Genomic DNA, 19,709 nt, shown 5'->3' with positions numbered 1-19,709 from the left:
CCACTCCTTATTTTTAAAATGCCATAAATTGTCTTTACAGGGACTATGACAGAGCATTCAACCTCTGGAGCTCCCTTCCAAAAAAGACTTGCATATCTGTTTTGCAAAGAATTGTGTACAATGTTCATGCTGCTTCTCTCATTCAGGTAATTGGTTTGCATAATTTATCCGGGTGAATAATGTGTATATGCATGGTAATTGCATAATTTTGGAAGTATTTTTTCAGGGATTTGAGAACACTGACATAAGCTATATCAACAACCTTAAACTTCTTGAGATGCATTTAGCTGAAGTACTAAAAGACTCAGATGAAGGAGAGTATATAATTGAGGAAATCCCAATGAAGAAACTCAAAGGAGATTATTTTGTCAAGGTAATTGTTACAGCTATAGATTTTTCTTCTGAGACATCACAAAATATAATTTTCAAGCATAAAAATTGTTATAATGAATTTTTAGGTATATATGGGGGTTGTTCTACAGTTTACATGTAGGAAGGTTGATGAAGGCTTTCTTCTTCCCGGTTTCTCTGGGTAAGTTGACGTTCTTGATAAAAGTTTTACTGGCTATCCTGGAGGCATTTCCTGACATTAAAGTAAAAAAGTAAGCCTTTTACCAGTGGAAAGATAACTTTCTCTGAGAAACCATGAGGAAGAGCACCTTCATTTTTAGGGAGATTTGTCTGAGGTGCCCAAGGTAAGATGTAGCCTAAGGTTTTGACCCAAAATTTTGTTTTCTGACTAGCTTATTTTTGTTGGTGTATTGAACTAATATTGACTCTAAGATTACAGGTTTAAGTTTAACCTTGGGAGAGGGTTGGTTTGTATAGTCTCGAAGCTATCCTGATACCTGCCAGTCTTATTATTTTATCATAGTTATTTACACTTAGATGTACATGACCTACTTCTCATAATTAATCCTTGGGCTTCCTTTAATGATTCTTACTTTTATTTTTCCTATAGTTATGGCCTTCAGTGAACTGTCATGTATTTTCCCTCAGGATTTTTTCAAAGATAATCTCTATCAAACACTCTTTGAGGTACTTCTTCATTTTTAATCTGCTTATTAAATTTTTTTTGTCATTTTTCTGTAACGCCATATTTCATCACCTCCATTCATCTTTTCTTGTACATCCACTTCTCATGACCCCAGAATAGTTAACTCCTTATGTATGCAACTGTTAATTCACTGCTTCCTTTTGTTTATAATAGTATCATTGACCAGTGTATAGCCATTAAATATACAGTCCAAATTCATTGGCATAAACTTAAATGGCTTTAACAAGAGGAACACATGCAGAGGAAAAACAGGGTAAAATGCTGGTGAAAAATTTTTGGTGCTCACAAAAATTTCACCTTATTCAAAGAAAGCTATTAGTATTCTGTCAATGCTTCAGTTATGAATAAATAATTATTTCCTTTAGAGAATTCTGCACACCAGCCCTAGGATTAATTAAGGTGATGAAACTTTGCATGCTTTTATAAGGGAGGTACCCATCCATTGAAATACAGCCAAATGAGAGCATTTGACTGCTGCTGGTAGAGTGCCGATTCATGACAACAGTCCTTGAATTTCCCATCAGCCACTTCAAGTAACTCTGAAGACTGCATCAGCTATATGCTAATATTCATTACAAGATGAATGACATAACATGTTTGGCTAATTCTATTTATAAAGTTTACCTTAAAAGTCAAAAGTTAAGCCTTAATTCTTTCATTATTTCAGCATTTTCTCAGCTTTCACCGTATTAGTGCTGCTATCTTCCAACTCTGTGTGGTAAATATCTCTATCCTGATATTCGGTTATTTACAATTTCTTTTCGAGTATTGAACATCATATTCCAATTAATAATGTGAAAAACTTTCTCCAGATCAACAAATGCCAAAAACAGATAATATACATCTACATCTACTTAATACCCCACAAGCCGCCGCAAGGGCGTGTGGCGGGGGGTGTTAGGACACCAGTACACCAATATAGCGTTAGGTTTTATTTTGTGGGAGTTATCCATCATGGAATTAATAAAAAAAACTATTTGAAATCCACATAATGGTTATGGATTATTTACCAGTACTAAATGGGTTTCATCAAGTTTTAACATCTTCAGGTACCCAGTCTTAAAATACTTGGGTTAACCATAGCATTATTAAGAACTGTCAGGAGGAGGCTGTTACAGTTTGACCAGAGGATGAGCTATTAGGGTTTGGGAAAGGTCTGATGCTTAGCCCTTAGTACTTTTCCAATACCTTGAGTCCATTTTCCAGCCAAACTTTATTTTTTCCTCCAGTTCTTCACAGTGCTATAGAAACATGAGTATTGTAAGACTGTGCATCTGAACATGTCAAAGCATGACAAAATCTATTTTAAATTAATAAAGAATCATTTAGTGGATTTAGCACAGAAATACAATAAAGGTAATTTGGTTATTCTGTGTCCTTTTCTCTTCAATGAATCAGAGACCAGGAATGGTTTCTCTCTTTCCTCTACTTCTTGCTCTGAACCAAATTGCTCTAAATATAGGTATTCTTCCAATGTCTACTGTATTCCTTTGTAGATTATTCGTTTCATAATCTTTTATTCATAAGATGGTGGGATAATTATTCTAAAGTTTTCATATTTTTGTTCACTTTTCTCTTTTGATGTAAATATAGTTACATTTTTCATTAGTGCACCTGTAACTCTCCATTCTTATTAAAATTTTTTATTTATACATTTATAGCTATAGCAAAGTTTTATTCATGGAACTTTCTCTAATTTCTGAGGGTATTTCATTGATATCTGATGTGCTGGTTGCTAGTACTTCTCAACCACGTGGTAGTAGTTTCCCTTTCCATCTGCAGAATCCTCTTGCTGATAGAAAGGAAAACTACGTATTCATGGTTGAAAATGGCCAGCAACCTGCACACCAGATATCAATGATACTATCTTTGAAATAATGAAAGTATATTTGAAAAGAATCTAGTATGTATTACAATTTGCAAAAAATCATATTAGATGTTCAGATTTGTTCATATCAAAGCATTAACATTTCACTCAATGCAAAAACACTTATTTCATATATCGTATGTTTGTATGTACCTAGCAATTATTTTTATTATTTACCTATATTTCAGATTAGTGATAATATTACTAATATGCCTTACAATGCCATACATTTGTTCTCTCTCTTCTAATGTGCATATATGTTAAAAGAATTTGTTGTGCAAAATGTTCATTAATGATGTAATATGTCAGAATGAATGTGGTTACATGTACACTTTGTAATGTGTGCTCATTCTTGTTACTGTTATTTGTATGACCTTTCTCTTTTTCTGATATTTTAATTTACCTTGTCTTTATACTAATGAAAAGGACATATTATTCTGTTAGTTAATGTACTGTACATATTGAATCATTTGAATGAATTTCCTCAATTTTTGGTCTGTTTCAGAAATATGTAGACTCTGAATCTGTGGTAGATGATGTTTGGCAGAATGCTTCTCAGCTGAACAAGAGTCTCTCGAGATTTGCCAGTAAGTTTTTCTTAGTTTAGCCTTCCCATTTTTCTCATCACTTGCGTGCTAAAGTTGATTTTTATGTGGATGCATTATTATTATTATTACTTTTTATTTGCCCAGAGATCACAATACAAAAATACCAGGTGGGTGGTGTATGTACATGATATAAGGCACGTCAATATAACAGGGCTTGAAGCATATCACTATTTCATTTCTAGTTACTTTAATGCAAAAATTTCTCCATTGTGTCACTATTTGTCATTTTTCCCCCTTTTTCTTCCCGTGTTCTGTGCTTTAGAAATATCTTGGTTTTTATTAGGATGAGGAGCAATTTTCGTTGCTTTTTGTCACCTGTCAATTCTGTGCTTGCTATTGCTAGTCCCTCTCCCAATTTCTTCAGCTCCACTAGTTTCTCTTAATCAGTAACTAAAAAGTTGGCTGAGTGGCCAGGTTTGCCAGACACTAAGAATTTCCATGGATTGGTTTATCTCCAGACATCTTTCTGTGAGTGGTTTGTGTTTCAGTGGCTTGGGCTTTTTTAAATTACCATGACAGAGTTTGATTTTTCGAGTTCAGATCATCTTGCATTTAGTCAATCGTTTGATCTACCAAATTGACTGCAAATACATAGTTTCAAGAAAATTAAAAACAAGCTAATGATGGTATTGATATGACCACAAATTTGCTCTCTCAAATGAGAAATACTTTCTGTGGAAGCTCATCGCACATTCAACCAACATTTTTCTTCATCACTAAGTGTGAATTCACTGCATCATGGAAACAGAGTAATTCCAACTGTCTTTGAGTGCTGCTTGGATGTCGGCATTCAGTGAAATATCAGGTGAAAGCTTCTTTGGATATGTACCTGTTAACCCAGTCACTAGTCACAGTCTTATTATTTGAGATCTGTCGACTTCTTCTATGAAATCAGATAATTTATGACTTAACTACAATCATGGTGATTTTTGCTGATTCTTGGCAAACTTTGGCATGTCAGGCATCTTTTTACAACCTGTCCCATAAAAGCAACAACCCAGGCAGACACACAAAATAGGTAGGCATCATTATTGCATAGTATCATCTAAGCCGCCACTAGGGTGTATGGCAAGGGGTGATTAGGCTCCAGACTACTTTCGATACAAAATACTTCTGCCCTAGCATGGTTGGGCAATGTTATTTTGATCCCCTTTCATTCATGGGAAAAATGGTATCTTAAACTTATTTGTTCTACATGTATTCTTTCTAATTTTATTTACATGATCTCTCCTACTGTAGTACGATGGGGCTAATTATACATTTTCCACATTGTCACTAAAGAGACATTTTAGACACCCCAATCAACCAAAAAAATATTTATTTAAAAAATGACATCACCAATCTAAATAATATTCACATTTCTCCAGTTCCTCTTGATATTTTCTTGTTTCCCTGTCATCATCCCAACTTTTCATGTCACTATCTTAGCCTTTGCAGTCCTTTTCTGGATTTTATTTTCCTCTGCTTTCAATTCAGTTTTACAGGATTTCATATGATGATGATTGTGGAGGCCTAGCTTCTCCCAATACCAACGACAGCATCCAGCACAGTCGGTTACTTCCTGTAGTTGCCATGATTCACTATCTCTTTGTTTTTGTCCATATTTATCATAATACATGCATAAATAATTGAGGTAATGTCCCATTGCCTCTCTCAATAGTGCTTTTAACTTGGTGCATCACATTTATTTGCCTACCCCACTGGGGTCAGATGCTTTTGTAGCTGTCTTACTCACCCCCGCGTGTAGGGGGATAGAGAATACTCCCGCAGTATCCCTGCTTGTCATAAGAGGCGACTAAAAGCCAGCAAGGGATGTGTCTGGAGAGTGCTGTGGATCCACTGTCTGTAAGCGGCCATACCATCTGGCCTGCGATCCACCCAGGTGTTTGCCGTGCCTCGAGACCCGTAAGGGAGAGAAGGGGGTCCTTGAGGGTGATCTTTCTGGTTCCCAGCAGGGTTTTGGATGCCCTGTATGGACCGGAGAGCGATATCCCTCTTCGGCCCCGGATTTTGCATAAACAGGAGGCCGGGAGCTAGCCACTCCCGGTCAATCAGCTTCCGTTGCATTTTCGCTCCGGTGGCGAGTGTCAAGGTTGTGGGGGTCGAAACAGACAACCACTTCTGAAGTGCTATATCACTTGAGTTAGCCCTGGCGACCGCTCCGGTTCTGCAGAGCGGCGTCCCGAATGTGTTGCTCCGTGGTGGGTGGGGAGGCTGAGGAACGAATTATGTATTACGAGGGTCATCCGGAAAGTAGTACCCGTTCGTGCCGCATGAAGTGCTGACGACGCGAGTAGCCGCTGGACGAGGTCAGATAGCTTCAGTGGCTTGTCTGCCTTCTCTGAGCCAAGTTGCGTGACGCTAGCATTGCCTGTGTTGTTTCTGTGATTGTTTACAATGTTTAAAAAAATTGAGAACGCCGCCAGTTGTGAAGTGAGGGCAGTGATTAAATTCCTCAATGCAAGAAACGTTCGCCCATGTGATATTCATCGCCAATTAAAGGAGGTGTATGGAGACAATGTAATGGACGAGTCGTCTGTTCGGCGGTGGTGTCGCAACTTCAACATGGGGAGGGGGAACACACACGACGATGAGCGTTCGGGGAGACCGTCTGTCATTACAGACCAACTGGTGAGCTCAGTTGACGAATTCGTGAGGAACGATCGGCCATCCACCGTATAGCCCGGACTTGGCCCCTTCAGATTTTCATCTCTTTACAAAGCTTAAAGACTTTTTGGCAGGAAAAAGATTTGACAGCGATGAAGAACTTAAAGAAGGAGTGACCCTGTATCTCAATGAGCTGGCGGCGAAGGACTATGCAGCAGGAATACAGAAACTTGTCACACGTTATGACAAATGCCTTAATTTGCTTGGAGATTATGTTGAGAAGTAGTTTAAAGTATCCTCTTTCAAATAAAATTTTTTATGTTTGTTAATATTTACTTTTGTGTCTTTATTTCACGAACGGGTACTACTTTCCGGATGACCCTCGTATTATGGAGGAAAAATCTTTTCCACCACCCAATAGATCCCGTCTGGACACGGGCAGGGGAGGTAAGTGTGTTGGCGCATGTAAGCGTTACCTGATAATGTCTTGTGTAAAAAAAGGTGAGACCTTGAAAAAGGTTTCTCCTTTCCTGATACGAAGAGTTTTATCGCTGTTCATACCTGGAGACCCCCAGAGGGTGAAGAAACTTAGGGATGGTACACTGCTCATAGAGACCTTAAACGAAAAACAGAGCAAAAAACTATTAGCAATGGGAATGCTCCATGACATTCCGATAAAGGTGGAGGTGCACCATACTCTTAACACCTGTTGGGAAGTCATTAGTCATTATGACCTCTACGTGGATGTCGACGAAATCAAGACAGAAATGTTCTCTCAGGGATTGTTGTTCACTCACCACGAGGCGCAATGGAGAAAACATAAACAGCACCTCTGTGATCTTGACGTTTGCGTGCGACAGACTACCCAGCAAGGTGTTCGTTGGTCCCATCCCTGTCCCACTGAGACCATTCATTCCCCCATGTGTTGTTTCAAATGTCAATGGTTCGGCCATGTCGCGTCGCGCTGCGAGGGCCCACACTGTGGCAAAGATGCGCACAAGGATAAAGAGTGCTCTTAAGAACTTCTTTGCGTCATTTATGAGGGTACACACCCAGTGTACTCTCGTGATTGTCCGAAGATGAAAGAAGAAAGGAAGGTCATGGAGATAAAAATGTTGGAAAAAATTCCATATGCGGAAGCGAGGAGAAAATACAGGGCACTAATCGCCCCAACTTTCTCCCGGTCCTTTGCTTCCATTGTGACCATGCAATTGCTACAGTGTTCCATCGCCTGGCAAACGGTGGTCTCAAAAGACATCGCTACAGACACGCGAGTGCCCAAACCCAAGAGCACGAAAGAGACAAAGAGTAAGGTGGACAACAAGCCACCTACTCCGTTGGGCCCTTCAAAGAAGAGCCCACTAAAAACTACCAAGGGAACACGCCGAAAGGGTGTGAGAAGACACCTTCCCCTACACCTCCAGCAAAGCCATGGAAGAGGGCCACAGTATCTCGGATACTGAGGTCTTTGCAAGCGATTGGAGGAGGAAACATCTCTTCAAGCGATAAGCACAAAACAGTTGGCCATCTCACCACCTTTTAATAGACCTATTTATTTATTTATTTTAATTTTACACTTTTAATGTCTTTTATATTCCAGTGGAACTGCAATGGTTTTTATCAGCACAAGGAGGAGCTGGCCGTTTTAATCCATGATTTTAAACTCTCTTGCATTGGTCTGCATGAGACACATTTTAAGGCTGAAGACAAGGGTTTTATAAAGGGGTACACTGTTTTTAGAACGGATGACACGAGTGGTCAACGAACTCAAGGTGGAGTAGCAGTTGCGACTCATGAGGCCCTTAACACCTCCCGGGTGCAACTGAACTCTCCATTTCAAGCAGTGCTGTCGCAGTGCAAAACCCCTGAGAGGATAACGTTATGTGAAGTGTATCTGCCAGAGGGTGCACCGGTGACTCGCCTGAATCTTGAAGCCCTTGTCCGCCAGCTTCCACAGCCATTCATTTTTATGGGAGATTTTAATGCCCATGTTCCTCTCTGGGGGGGGGGGGCCAGAAACCACAAGTAATAGGAGAGGACGAATCTTATCCAACTTTATTGAGGACTTTAACCTGTTTTTATTAAATAGTGGTGAAAAAACTCACTTTAACAGCTTTAATGGGGAATTCTCAGCAATAGATCTCTCTGTATGCTCGAGGAGTCTAGCCCCAAAGCTTAACATGTCCGTCCACAACGATCTCTGTGGGAGTGACCACTTTCCTCTTCTAATCGCAAAAGAAGGCAATTCTCTCAACATTTCTGAACCCCCGGAAAACTGGCATATAAGCTGTGCCGACTTGATGCTATTCAAGCGTATCTTTACATAAAAACACAATGCAAGTTTTGACGCATTGCACAACGTCAAGACATTAACTTTGACGTTCCTGGCGGCAGCTACCAAAAGTGTCCCCCTTACATCCGGGAACCTTGATCAAGCACCTGTCCCTTGGTGGAATGGGGAATGCGACAGGGCTATCCAGATGAGGAAAAAGTTGTTAAATATTTTTAAAAAATACCCCACGGCAACAAATCTGGCATCATTCCACCGCCTGCGAGCACAAGCTCGAAAGGCCATTAAGGAGGCAAAGAGGGCTTCCTGGATAGAATTTGTCTCTACCATTAACCATCGTACGCCACTTGCTCAGGTATGGGACAAAGTGAAGAAAATCTCCGGGTCCAAGGGCTCTTTTGCAATCTCGCCATTGCTTATAGCTGGCTGAGTGGTTACTTCACCCGCTGAAATAAGCGACATATTCGCCAGGCAGTTCGCGGCCAACAGCAGTGACGAGGGCTATGCCACGGACTCTGTAAACATAAAGAGGTGATGCGAGAGTGTCCCTCTTAATTTCGGTGTAGGTCCAACACCGGCAGATTGCAATGTACCCTTCGCGCCCTGGGAGCTGAAATCCAGGACTCGCATAACATCTCGCCAGGTGCGGACCAAATCCACAATGCTTTTCTCCGGAATATTCTGGAAACAGTGATTGGGGAGGTCCTAAATGCCCTCAACCAATTGTGGACCGAGGGCAGTTTTCCAAATTCCTGGCGAGAGTCCGTTGTGATACCAATTCTGAAACACCGCAAGAACAAAAACACCCGAATAACTACCGTCCCATATCTCTTACCAGCTGCCTGTGCAAAGTGATGGAAAGGGTGGTAAACCGACGGCTCATTTGGTGCTTGGAGAGACCACACCTGCTCTCTGACGCTCAGTGCGGCTTTCAGCATGGGAGGTCCACAACAGACCATCTGGTGCGCACTGACAACCTTATCCAGGAAGCCTTTCTCTCACGTCAACATGTCGTAGCAGTCTTCTTCGACTTGGAGAAGACCTATGATAGTGTGTGGCGATGGAAAATCCTTAACATGTTGCACAAGTGGGGATTTAGAGGCAATATGGCCCTATTTATCAGGAATTTTTTAACAAACTTATTTTTTAAAGTAAGTACTGGCAAGCACTTATCCCGATCCTTTATACAAGAGAACGGGGTAGCTCAGGGATCCGTGCTGAGCGTGACGTTATTTGCTGTCACCATCAACGACGTGATAGAATGCATGAATGCTCCGGTGATGGCATCGCTCTTTGTGGACGACCTAGCCATATTTTGCCGGTCGGCGTGATTAGGAAATGCCTCCAGGCAAGCTCAGGTGGCCCTAAATAAACTAGGAGAGTGGTCCCGAAGGAACGGATTTCGTTTCTTCATGGAGAAAACGAAATGCGTGCATTTTCACCGTCTTCGCAGACCCCACGTTACCCCGACTATAAGCCTGCTGGGTAGGAATCTCCCATTTGTGGAGTCTGTCCGGTTTCTCGGCATGACCCTGGACAAAAAGCTGAGCTGGTGGGAGTATATTAGCGTATTACGCGAGAGGTGTCGCGAAACCCTCAACGTTTTAAAGATTTAACTCACTCCACATGGGGAGCAGACCGCACTACCATGCTTTTATTGTACTGAGGCTTGGTCTGTTCAAAACTGGACTACGGTTCCATAATATATTCGTCAGGTCGAGAATCTTACTTGAGACCACTTTCATGTGTCCACTATGCCGGGACACGGTTGGCCACTGGGGCATTTAGAACCAGCCCAGTCCCAAGCCTACTTGCTGACACATGAGAGCCTCCATTGGCAACCCGCAGGACGATTTTGATGGGCAATTATGCCTGTAAAGTTTTATCCGAGACCAACCACCCTTGTGAAAACATTGTTTTTAACCAATGGTTTTAAGACTTTTTAACAGGCGGAGAAGGGCAACTAGGCCCCTTGCCATTCGTTTTAATGATATAATTCATGAGGTTAATTTTACCTTTCCTCAAATATACCCCATCTCCTACGCTAAATATCCACCCTGGTTAACACCAAAGCTGGATATTAAGTCCATCTCTCATGTGCACTGCAAAGCAAAGATGACAGAGTCGGAATTCCAGCGACTCTTCAGTGCCATCCTCGGCTTGCACTCTGACTTTGTCCCTGTCTACACCGATGGGTTGAAGTCAGAATCAGCATATGCCTATGCGGTCGTGTCCCACTACCATGGAGTCGTGGGGAAAAAAACTTCACACATTTTGCTGTGTATACACTGCCAAACTGTCAGCCATAAGGACAGCCCTAAGAGAAATAAAAGAAAACAATGGCTCTTTCCTCATCTGTTCGGACTCGTTGAACGCCCAAAAATCAATATCAGTCTTTGCACCTATGCACCCAATAGTTCAAGACATCCATTATACCCTCTTGTCCCTTCAGAGAAAGGGGAACAGGGTATCTTTTATATGGACTCCTGGTCATGTTGGAATAACAGGCAATGAAAAAGCTGACAAAGCAGCAAAGGAAGCCCTGGGCAATCCTGAGACCGACTCCACCTTGGTTCCTGTGAAGGACGTAAAGGCTGCCTTGTGGAATTTGGTCCTGAACCAGTGGAAGGAAGCTTGGTGGTCCTTGTAAAACAATAAACTTAGGGTCATAAAATCGGTCGTTTCAGCATGGGCCCTCTTCCTTCCGGAATATTTGGAAGGAAGAGATCATGATCACGAGCCTGAGGATAGGGCACTCTGCCCTCACTCACTCGTACCTCTTCACGGAGGTAAAAGAACAGTATCGCTGTAATGAGTTGGACCAACCCCTGACGATAAAAAATATCCTGACTCAATGCAGCAATTACCAAAGGGCCAGAGAAAGGCTTAATATAAGGGGAGATTTAAGTAATATTTTAGGGGATGACTCTGGCTTTATAAATCGAGTCTTAACTTTTTTAAGGGTAACTGGTTTAATGAGGCAGCTTTAGTTTGGATCTCATAATTTAAATGGTTTTTGATTTTAACAATTATCTATTTATTTATTTACTTATTTATTCGTGTATTTATTTACTTATTTAGTTATTAATAAAATGGAACTGAGGTTCTAATCATTTTGACAGTGGTGCAAAATGACTGTAGCTGTCGACGCTCCCTATAAACCCCCAACACTACTAGCTGTCTTACTGATGAACAAATGGTGCACAGACTACCCTTTTTCTGGCTCCTACCCTTTGATATATCTGACATGGGCAACTCTACCTAGATTTATTATCATTGCTCTCGCCAGCACATCTCTGGGGGCCATTGGAATTCACAGACCCTTCCTTCACCACATCAAAATTGTAGCCCAGGGGGAGGGGTTAAATTTACAAGGTCATAGAAGATAATTTTTTTAGGAAACTTCAAAGTGAAGTATTTTTTAATCTGCCAAAAACACATTTTGTTTACATAACTTTTTCAGAATATCTTAAACATTTCAAAATGGAACCTAATTTGGATGACATAAAAACCAAATTTTAAAACAGTATGTGCACTAACTACAATGCATTTTCATTTATTTCCAATGCACATTGAGGTATGGAAGGCTTAAACAGTATTTTTATGACCTTTTTATTATAATTGGATATTCCTAATCCTATAATGTTAGATTCAAGCCCATCAAGGGTTTTAAAATGAGATTGAGAGCAGCTTTCTTACTTAAGGAAGGTTAAAAGTAAAAGTTGTTGGAAATTATTCTGCTTAGTAATTTTTGCCATCTTTTGTCCACTACAACTGTAAAATGATGCAAAAAAATTGAAAAATTAGGCATCACTTTCTCCACCCATTTTATCTTAATTCTGATTTTGTCTAGAGGCTAAAATGCATTGGTGAGCTTGGTTGATTTTGCCGGGAATGCCCTCTGTGGCCTTGTTAATGAGCTTTAAAATCTAATGGATTAAAACTTATATGAAACCTTTGCAGGTCAGAGCTATGCAAATATGTCAGCGAGTGACCTTCTATTACAGTTGAAGAAATTATCTGAAATTCTTGATTGTGGAGTGGAAGATATCCTCATTAATATGTTAATAAATTTTAATGAAGAAGATGATGATGCTCTCTCAATGACCCTGATAACGTGAGTATAAAATCTTGTCTTATCATGTTAAGGGTACAAATTAAAATAAGGCCTTCATTTGTATTGAATCTACTTGAAGAATACATCAAGTACAAATTTTATTATTGTTATTTGTATATTTGAAAATTTTAATGTATTGCATTGTTGCAACTTTCAATGAACATTTTTGTGGCTCACTAAATTTATGAATTGTTTTTTAGATTCATGGATTACTTTTCTGACTGCTTTATGAAATATGTGAACCAAATTAGAATTCATTGCCATAAACTTTATGTGGGATATATTGAACATATCAAGTGAACTCTAAACTGAATTACAGGTTTCAAGCCTTGCCCTTTGGAAGGATGAAACTGGGACTGAAACCATTATTTCTCCTCTGAATTTTTATTAACAATGATTTCAATTTTAAAGGTTCTGTCTGAAAATCCTGCATAAAAGAAGGTTTTCATTCCGAGTTCTACCATAATGTATTTTTTTATTCTTGTTAGGTTAGATGTAGTGAGCCTTCAGTGTAAATTAGAGATCAGATAGTAATTGGCTTCTGTTATTTAAGCATGCATCTTGATGACGTAGTGATCTAGTTGTTTATGATATTATGTTATTCAGGCTAGTTAAGACCAAAAGTCAGTTTTATGATTGCTGGTAAAGTTAAAAACCAACTGTTAAACTGCTGAATGACTGACAGATGGTGCTGCTGTGGTTAAACATTTTACACTCACTAGTGAGCAATCTTATTTGTTTATAGAATTGGATTTGTTGATAATCTCTATGTTAAGTTAACATGCACATTAACCAACAATTGGATTAAGCAAGACATAAAAAAACCTGGCCTTAATGATATTGAGTCATATCTCTTGGTCATTGAAACTCAGATTGCCATTGGTTGTTACTTAACGGCTAAAGGGCATCCTATCTGTGATGAGGACCTCATGGCAGTGGAACTCACTTGTGAGTCATTGAATGGGAAGTGGTGGGTCTGACTCTTCTTCTTCATTTGTTTACCTCAATCGGATTGATTGTAGTCTAAGAATTAACTTATTCAATGAGCACACCATTCAGTCAATAAATGAGATTTCCTTTCCTACCCTTACGCGACAATACTGCAGCAATGATTTGCTGTGCCTCAGCCCAAATCTTCAGCTTTACTTGTCAGATTACTCCAGCAGTCATACTTCCTCTCCCTAATTGTAATTATATAGTTAATCCTTCTGCCTTTGGAGTTAGCTGCCATTGGGGAGCATGGCATATTTTGTGACAAGTGAACTCCGAAAATTGAATCTACTTAAAACCTTCATGATATCTTTCTAGGAAATTGCTCCTGTCTGTCCAAGGAGAAGGTGAGGTGCATATGGCAGGACGTTTACTTGATTGGATCTTGTCATCTCTTGTTTCGTCATCACTAAAAGAAGATTGTGCCAGAAATATTCAGGAATATCTGAGGAGAAATCTTACTGTTTGTAACCCGAGTGAGTAGAATTATGAAGAATATTTTTTACTTTCAAATTAGCAATTTCTGCAAGATAATTGGGGAAGGGAGTGTATGTGGGCAAACAAATTGGGGGAGAAGAAAGGAATGGGATGTGGGAAGATGTTGGGATGAAAGCAAGTGGGGAACCAATCAAGCTTTTTAAAGCCAGTCAGCCAATGGATTGTCATCATTGTGATAGTGGATTACAGGACCAGTGTTTTAGGTATGGGCTAAGAATCAATGATTATTAAATGAATGAAATGGCTCAAAAATATGAAGGATTAGTTAAAGATTTATGTTGAAGGGTAAAACATGGAACAGGTAAATCACTTCACCTATTTATGATTTGTTTTTGATAAAAAGTAACCAAGTACTGAAGACATTAAGAAAAGATTTGTACCTTTAGAGAAAATTGTACTAAAGAGAAAGGAGTTATGGGAATTGAGTTAAGATGTAAAAAAAGTTAGGTGAAAACATTTATATGTAACATACTTTTTATGGCTTTGAAACTTAGTTATTGAGGCTATTGGATAACCATAAATTGGAGGGCTTTGGGGTTGTGGGTGTGTAGTACCAAGGAGAAAACAAAATAGACCGGAAGGAAAACAAATGAAGAGTTAATTGCATTGATTCACTGGCTTTCCAATGTGGTCACCAATACTTGCATTCCCTTGGTTGCCTGGTAAAATCAAGCTTGATCATTTTTAAACCTAATTGATTTTATGAATTCACCACCTGCTTTAATTACTATCTACAATTCAAATTATGCCTCTTAAACAATGTCCTCCAAATACATGTTGTACAACAGAGGTGATGCTGGACATCCCTCTCTTACCCATCTTCCTTATACTGCTCATCCCAACTCTCCTTCCACTACTTGCACTGGAGCAGTCTTAAGTCTTGTACAGGTTGCAGATAAGTCTCTTATCCCTCCAAATACGACTACTATTTCCTGCAATATATTTATCAAGTTTTCCCAATTCATTCCTATCAAATGCCTACTAATCATCTATCAAACAGAAAAATAAATCCAGATTGTATTTAATGTGCCTCTTTATTAATGACCTCTTTACTTTTATGGCCTCATGTGCGCCCTTCCTAAACCCAAACCTATCATTATCATTTGCCTTGCTCACCATCCTCTCATTGGAGATCGTCAGTATCTCTTTAGCTGTTTGCAAAATCAAACTTATTGTTCTTTATTCTTCACCTATGCCTGCCTTTTTCTCTTTTGTAATAGGAATTAAGACTGATCTCATGAAATCTCCCAGACTAATTCCTCTTGTCAAAATTGCTACGAATTAGTCCAAAAAAACTCCTCCCATTTTGCCTAGACCTTGAAGTAGTTCTGTGGGAGTGTTTTCTGCTTCCTCAGCACTGACTGATTTTTCAATTCCCTTAATGCCCTCACTTTCTTGCCTTCCAGTATGCCTGAACTTAAGCAATTCTCATCTATCTATGTCATATTCTCTTTATGCATTTGTCGTTCAACATCCTTGAGAAAAATTAAAGAAACATTATTTTGGGTACATTTTTTTATTTTGCGACATCTCCTTTTATCTCACTGCACTTTTCCCAGCGGTTCTCCAGTTTTTTTAAGCTCTCTAAAGAGTAGATTTTTTAAGCTCTCTAAAGAGTAGAGGAGAGTCCTCAAGATAGGCATCTAATGTGGTGAGGACCTCATTTGACATGAATTGTTTTCCCCAAGCCATATTTTTAAAGTTTGTAAATAAAGTAAATCTCTAGGTCCATATTAAATGAGTGTAATTTTCTTTAGACTTGAAAAGTCCGTTGAAAATTACAAACTCATTTAATTAGTATATCAAATAATTCCACGAAGTGGAGCCTGAAAGTGATAAGTATATAAACCCCTTGGAGCTAAATAGGGTGAATGCAATTGATGTGTAATTGTAATTTGAATTTTAATGCCATTATTTTTACCTCGGGAACTGTCATTGTCTTGCTGGAAGAGAATTTCTTCTTTGCCAAATGAGGATGTTTTTTCTAGATTTAATTTCTCAACGAGTGCAGTAACAACGTATAATACTCTCCATTTATTATTTGTTCTTTTCGTGAGTATTCAATGTAGATGGTTCCGATTGCATCCCAAAAATCCCTGGCCCTCGCTTTGTCAGCCAATCACACCATCTTCGTCTTCTTTGGAGCTGAATTGACTTTAGAAACCCATGGTTTCAACTGTTCATTTGTCTCTTGACTGTAATACACAAGGTGTATCAATATTTCATCCACAGATATGTATTAATGCAAGCACTCCTCAGGATTGTGATGGAAATGCGCCAAACCAGCATCCAAATTGAATTCATGATTGCATTTATTCTCTGCTGTGAGCAAACGCGGAGCCCATCTTACCAACATTTCTTCGCACACAATTTTTCATGCAAAATTTTAAACGTTGTACCTTGTGATATACATGTAACCTCAACTCTTTTGCAAGCTTTGATTCCTTGGACGCTCAAAATCATATGATGGATTTTCATAATCATTTTGGAGAAAGCCACTTCCACTGGACGTCCTGAATGACGTTCATCATTTGTGGATGCACGGCTGTATTGAAACCCATTTACTCAATTGTAAACAGTCTCAAATACAGGAGCAGATGTGCCAGGACCTTCAGCCAACTTAGCTTTGATCTCCTTTGGTGTTTATCCTTTTGAAAAAAAGTGTTTAATCACTGCATGAAACTCATTTTTTTTATTTTTCTAAATAGACAAAAGTTTATTGCTTCAATTGATTATGAAAATGAAATCACTTGATGGATATAGCTGAAACTTGTGACGTTTATTGGATTTTCCAAGGAGTTATTGAACAAGCAACGTATATCTTAGCTTCCTGACCTAATGTCTTTACCATATAGTTCTTCTACCTGTATATATTCCTTCCATTTCTCTTGAATCTTCCCTGGTTCAAGTAATGATATTTCTGTGTCTTAGCATGTTTGCACAGATTTTCCCTTCTTACTTCCTGATACATCTTTCACCTTTCTATTCAGTGCACCAATTTCACCCTTCCTTTGTTAGCATTCTATATCCTGGCAATGCGTCTTCCTCCATGCTTCTTTTGCTCTATTTGTTAATTATGAGGGTAACTTAAAAAGTTCTTGGAATGGAATAGAAATAAACAACTTACCTCAGTGAACCTTTTTTATTTTTCAATGTAAGTTGTCTCCCTGTACACTAATGCACTTGGTCCAGTGATGTTCCAATGTCTTGATCCCATCTTAAAAAATAATCTTTCAAGCCAGCAAAACACCTGTCCACTTCACGTGTTAGTTCTTTGTTTGAAGAGAATCTTTGTCCACAGAAGAAAATTTTGAGATTGGGGGAGAGATAGAAATCTGATGGAGCCAAATCAGGGGAATAATGGGTGTGTTAACAATGTGTATCTTAGTTCATGTATTTTTCCCAAGGCAGTGACACTTGTGTGCAGACGTGTTTTGTCTTAATGAAAGATGACTTTTTCTTGCCAAACCTGGCCTTTTTTCAAGTATCTTTTGCTGTGGTTGGTCAAGGAGGTTAGTGTAGCATAGTCCAGTAATTGTTTGACCAATGGAAAGATAATCCATCGGCAAGATCCCTTTCGCATGCCAGAAAACTGAAGCCATCACCTTTCCAGCCAACTGAATTGCCTTTGCTTTCTTTGGTGGTGGTGAATCAGCATGTTTCCACTGCTTTGACAGCTGTTTTGTCTCTGGGGTATAGTAGTGGACCCAAGTTTCATCTGTGGTCGAAAACTGTTGCAGAAAACTTGTTGATTGCTCTAAAAACTGGTCAAATATTTTTTCAAAAGAATTTCCATTCTAATGCATCTAAGATCATGCCTCAAGAGACCCATCTTGCAGATAATTTTCTCGTCTCCAATTCCACTGTTAAAATGTGATATGCCCATTCTGATGACATCCTACAGCTTTAGCTATTTGTCGCACTTTAAATTGGTGATCCTCCATGACCATTTTATGCTTTTTTGTAATAATTTGTGGGGTAGTGGCACATTTTGGCTGACTATTGAGCAGATCATTATCTAAGCTGTTCCAACCAAACTTAAACTTGCTTGTTCACTTGGCAACAGTTGAATATGAAGGAGCAGCGTCCGCCAGAGTGTTTGGAAAGTTGGCATTAATTTCCTCTGCTTTCATACCTTCCTGTACGAAGTATTTAAACACTGCTGGAATCTCAATGTTTTCCATCTTCACAAATCACTACACAGGAACAAGAACAGAGGGGCATCTGCACCACAGATCTCTTCCCAGAGCACTGATACGTTATGTTTTTACTGAATAAGGATTAGCTATTACTACATGGGAAACTCGTTGTGCTAGTGCTGAAATCTGGTGGTGATTCTGAGAACCTTTCAAACTACCCTCATATTTAACTTATACTTCCTTCTAACTAACTCCATGTTTATCATCTTCCATTTCATTCCCTTGTATATTTGTCTAATCACCTCGTCTGCAATCCATGGTTTCCTTTTCTATTTAACTATCCTTCAGTTTTTTTACGGTTTTCTATTTCCCTCTTTTGAAATGCTCCCATTTTGATTCTATGGCAGCTAGCTCCCTGTGTTCACTCATCTCTAAACTATCTCTAAAGCTTGCCGATATTACTTTCTTATCATTTAATTTAAGGCTTCTTTGAATTTCTTTCTGTCTTCTCTGTTTTATCTATCAGAATTTGATATTACACTCAATTATTACTGAATTATAATCTTCACATCCACTCCAGGGAAACCAAATTGATCACGCTGTTCCTAAATTTGCTCCTAACTGTGATATAGTCTAATTGATATATTTCTGAATCTGGGGAAATTTTCCATGTATATCTACTCATATTGTGGTTTTTGAACCAATTGTTAATTATGATTATATCTTCCAAAAAACTATTGCTTTCTCCCTCTGTCATTTTTCATTCCTAATCTGTAGTCCCCACCATCTCTTCCTTTGCGTACCATCGCATTCTATTCCCTCACACCATGAAATGCTTCCCTCCAGGAACACAATTATTTCCTCCTGTTGATTCTTCCTCCCTATTGCTTGGTGGCATGTAGATCTGAGCAATGACCTAGTTCGTTGCCTCAGCTTTTGCTTATACCGATAATATTCTATCAGTCGCTTGCTCTATGTTTACTATCCTCTCCCTGCCTATTTGATCATTATTATTGCCCACCCTCACTGGCTCTCTGCCCCTCTGCTGTATATTACTCTATAACTATCAGTCCTGTAATCTCTATTATTCTTCATCTCACCTTGTACAGACCTAAAATATCTATATTTCATCTCTCCATCTCCTGCTATATATTTTACTATTTCTTGGATTTTCAAAATATTCCGAACATTTCAATTCAGCCCTAGTTCAGCCCTCTTCCATGTCTCTTTCTCTGTTGCTCTTGTCAATTTCACTTTGCAAGGATTTTGTGAGTTGACGGCTAAATAGGCCTTGTCTCTCCTGCTGCCAGGCATGACATTCCTTTAGTTGCCAGGACTTATTAACATTTTAGTGTTCATTATTAGTCTTGGGATAAATAATTAAGGTACTTCTGGTTGCCTTCCTCCATAGTGTTTTTAAAGTAACAGCATCACTCAAATGACCCTCCCACAGCTGTAGGGGTCCTCAGAACACCAGCCTGTGTCAAGGTGTTTAGTCTATCATTAGGGTAACTTCGTACATGTAATCTTGAGAAA

At 39.1% G+C, this 19,709-nt stretch overlaps 1 protein-coding gene across 1 annotated transcript in view; it reads left to right on the top strand.

Moving 5' to 3' along the window:
- The window catches only part of LOC139691242 (uncharacterized), a 54,834-nt gene that overhangs the window by 4,092 nt on the left and 31,033 nt on the right, over positions 1-19,709 (top strand). Inside the window, exons 3-7 of the mRNA XM_071588987.1 lie at positions 41-146; positions 227-373; positions 3,430-3,511; positions 12,393-12,546; positions 13,855-14,012. Of these exons, the coding sequence (XP_071445088.1) occupies positions 41-146; positions 227-373; positions 3,430-3,511; positions 12,393-12,546; positions 13,855-14,012 (647 nt within the window). The remainder of the gene's footprint in view (positions 1-40; positions 147-226; positions 374-3,429; positions 3,512-12,392; positions 12,547-13,854; positions 14,013-19,709) is intronic.

This window comes from Hetaerina americana, unplaced genomic scaffold (assembly GCF_022747635.1).
Source record: "Hetaerina americana unplaced genomic scaffold, ioHetAmer1.1.p SCAF_31, whole genome shotgun sequence".
NCBI lineage: Eukaryota > Metazoa > Arthropoda > Insecta > Odonata > Calopterygidae > Hetaerina > Hetaerina americana.
The sequence above is the reverse complement of the archived record's forward strand: the minus strand, read 5'-3'. Positions and strand labels throughout refer to the sequence as shown.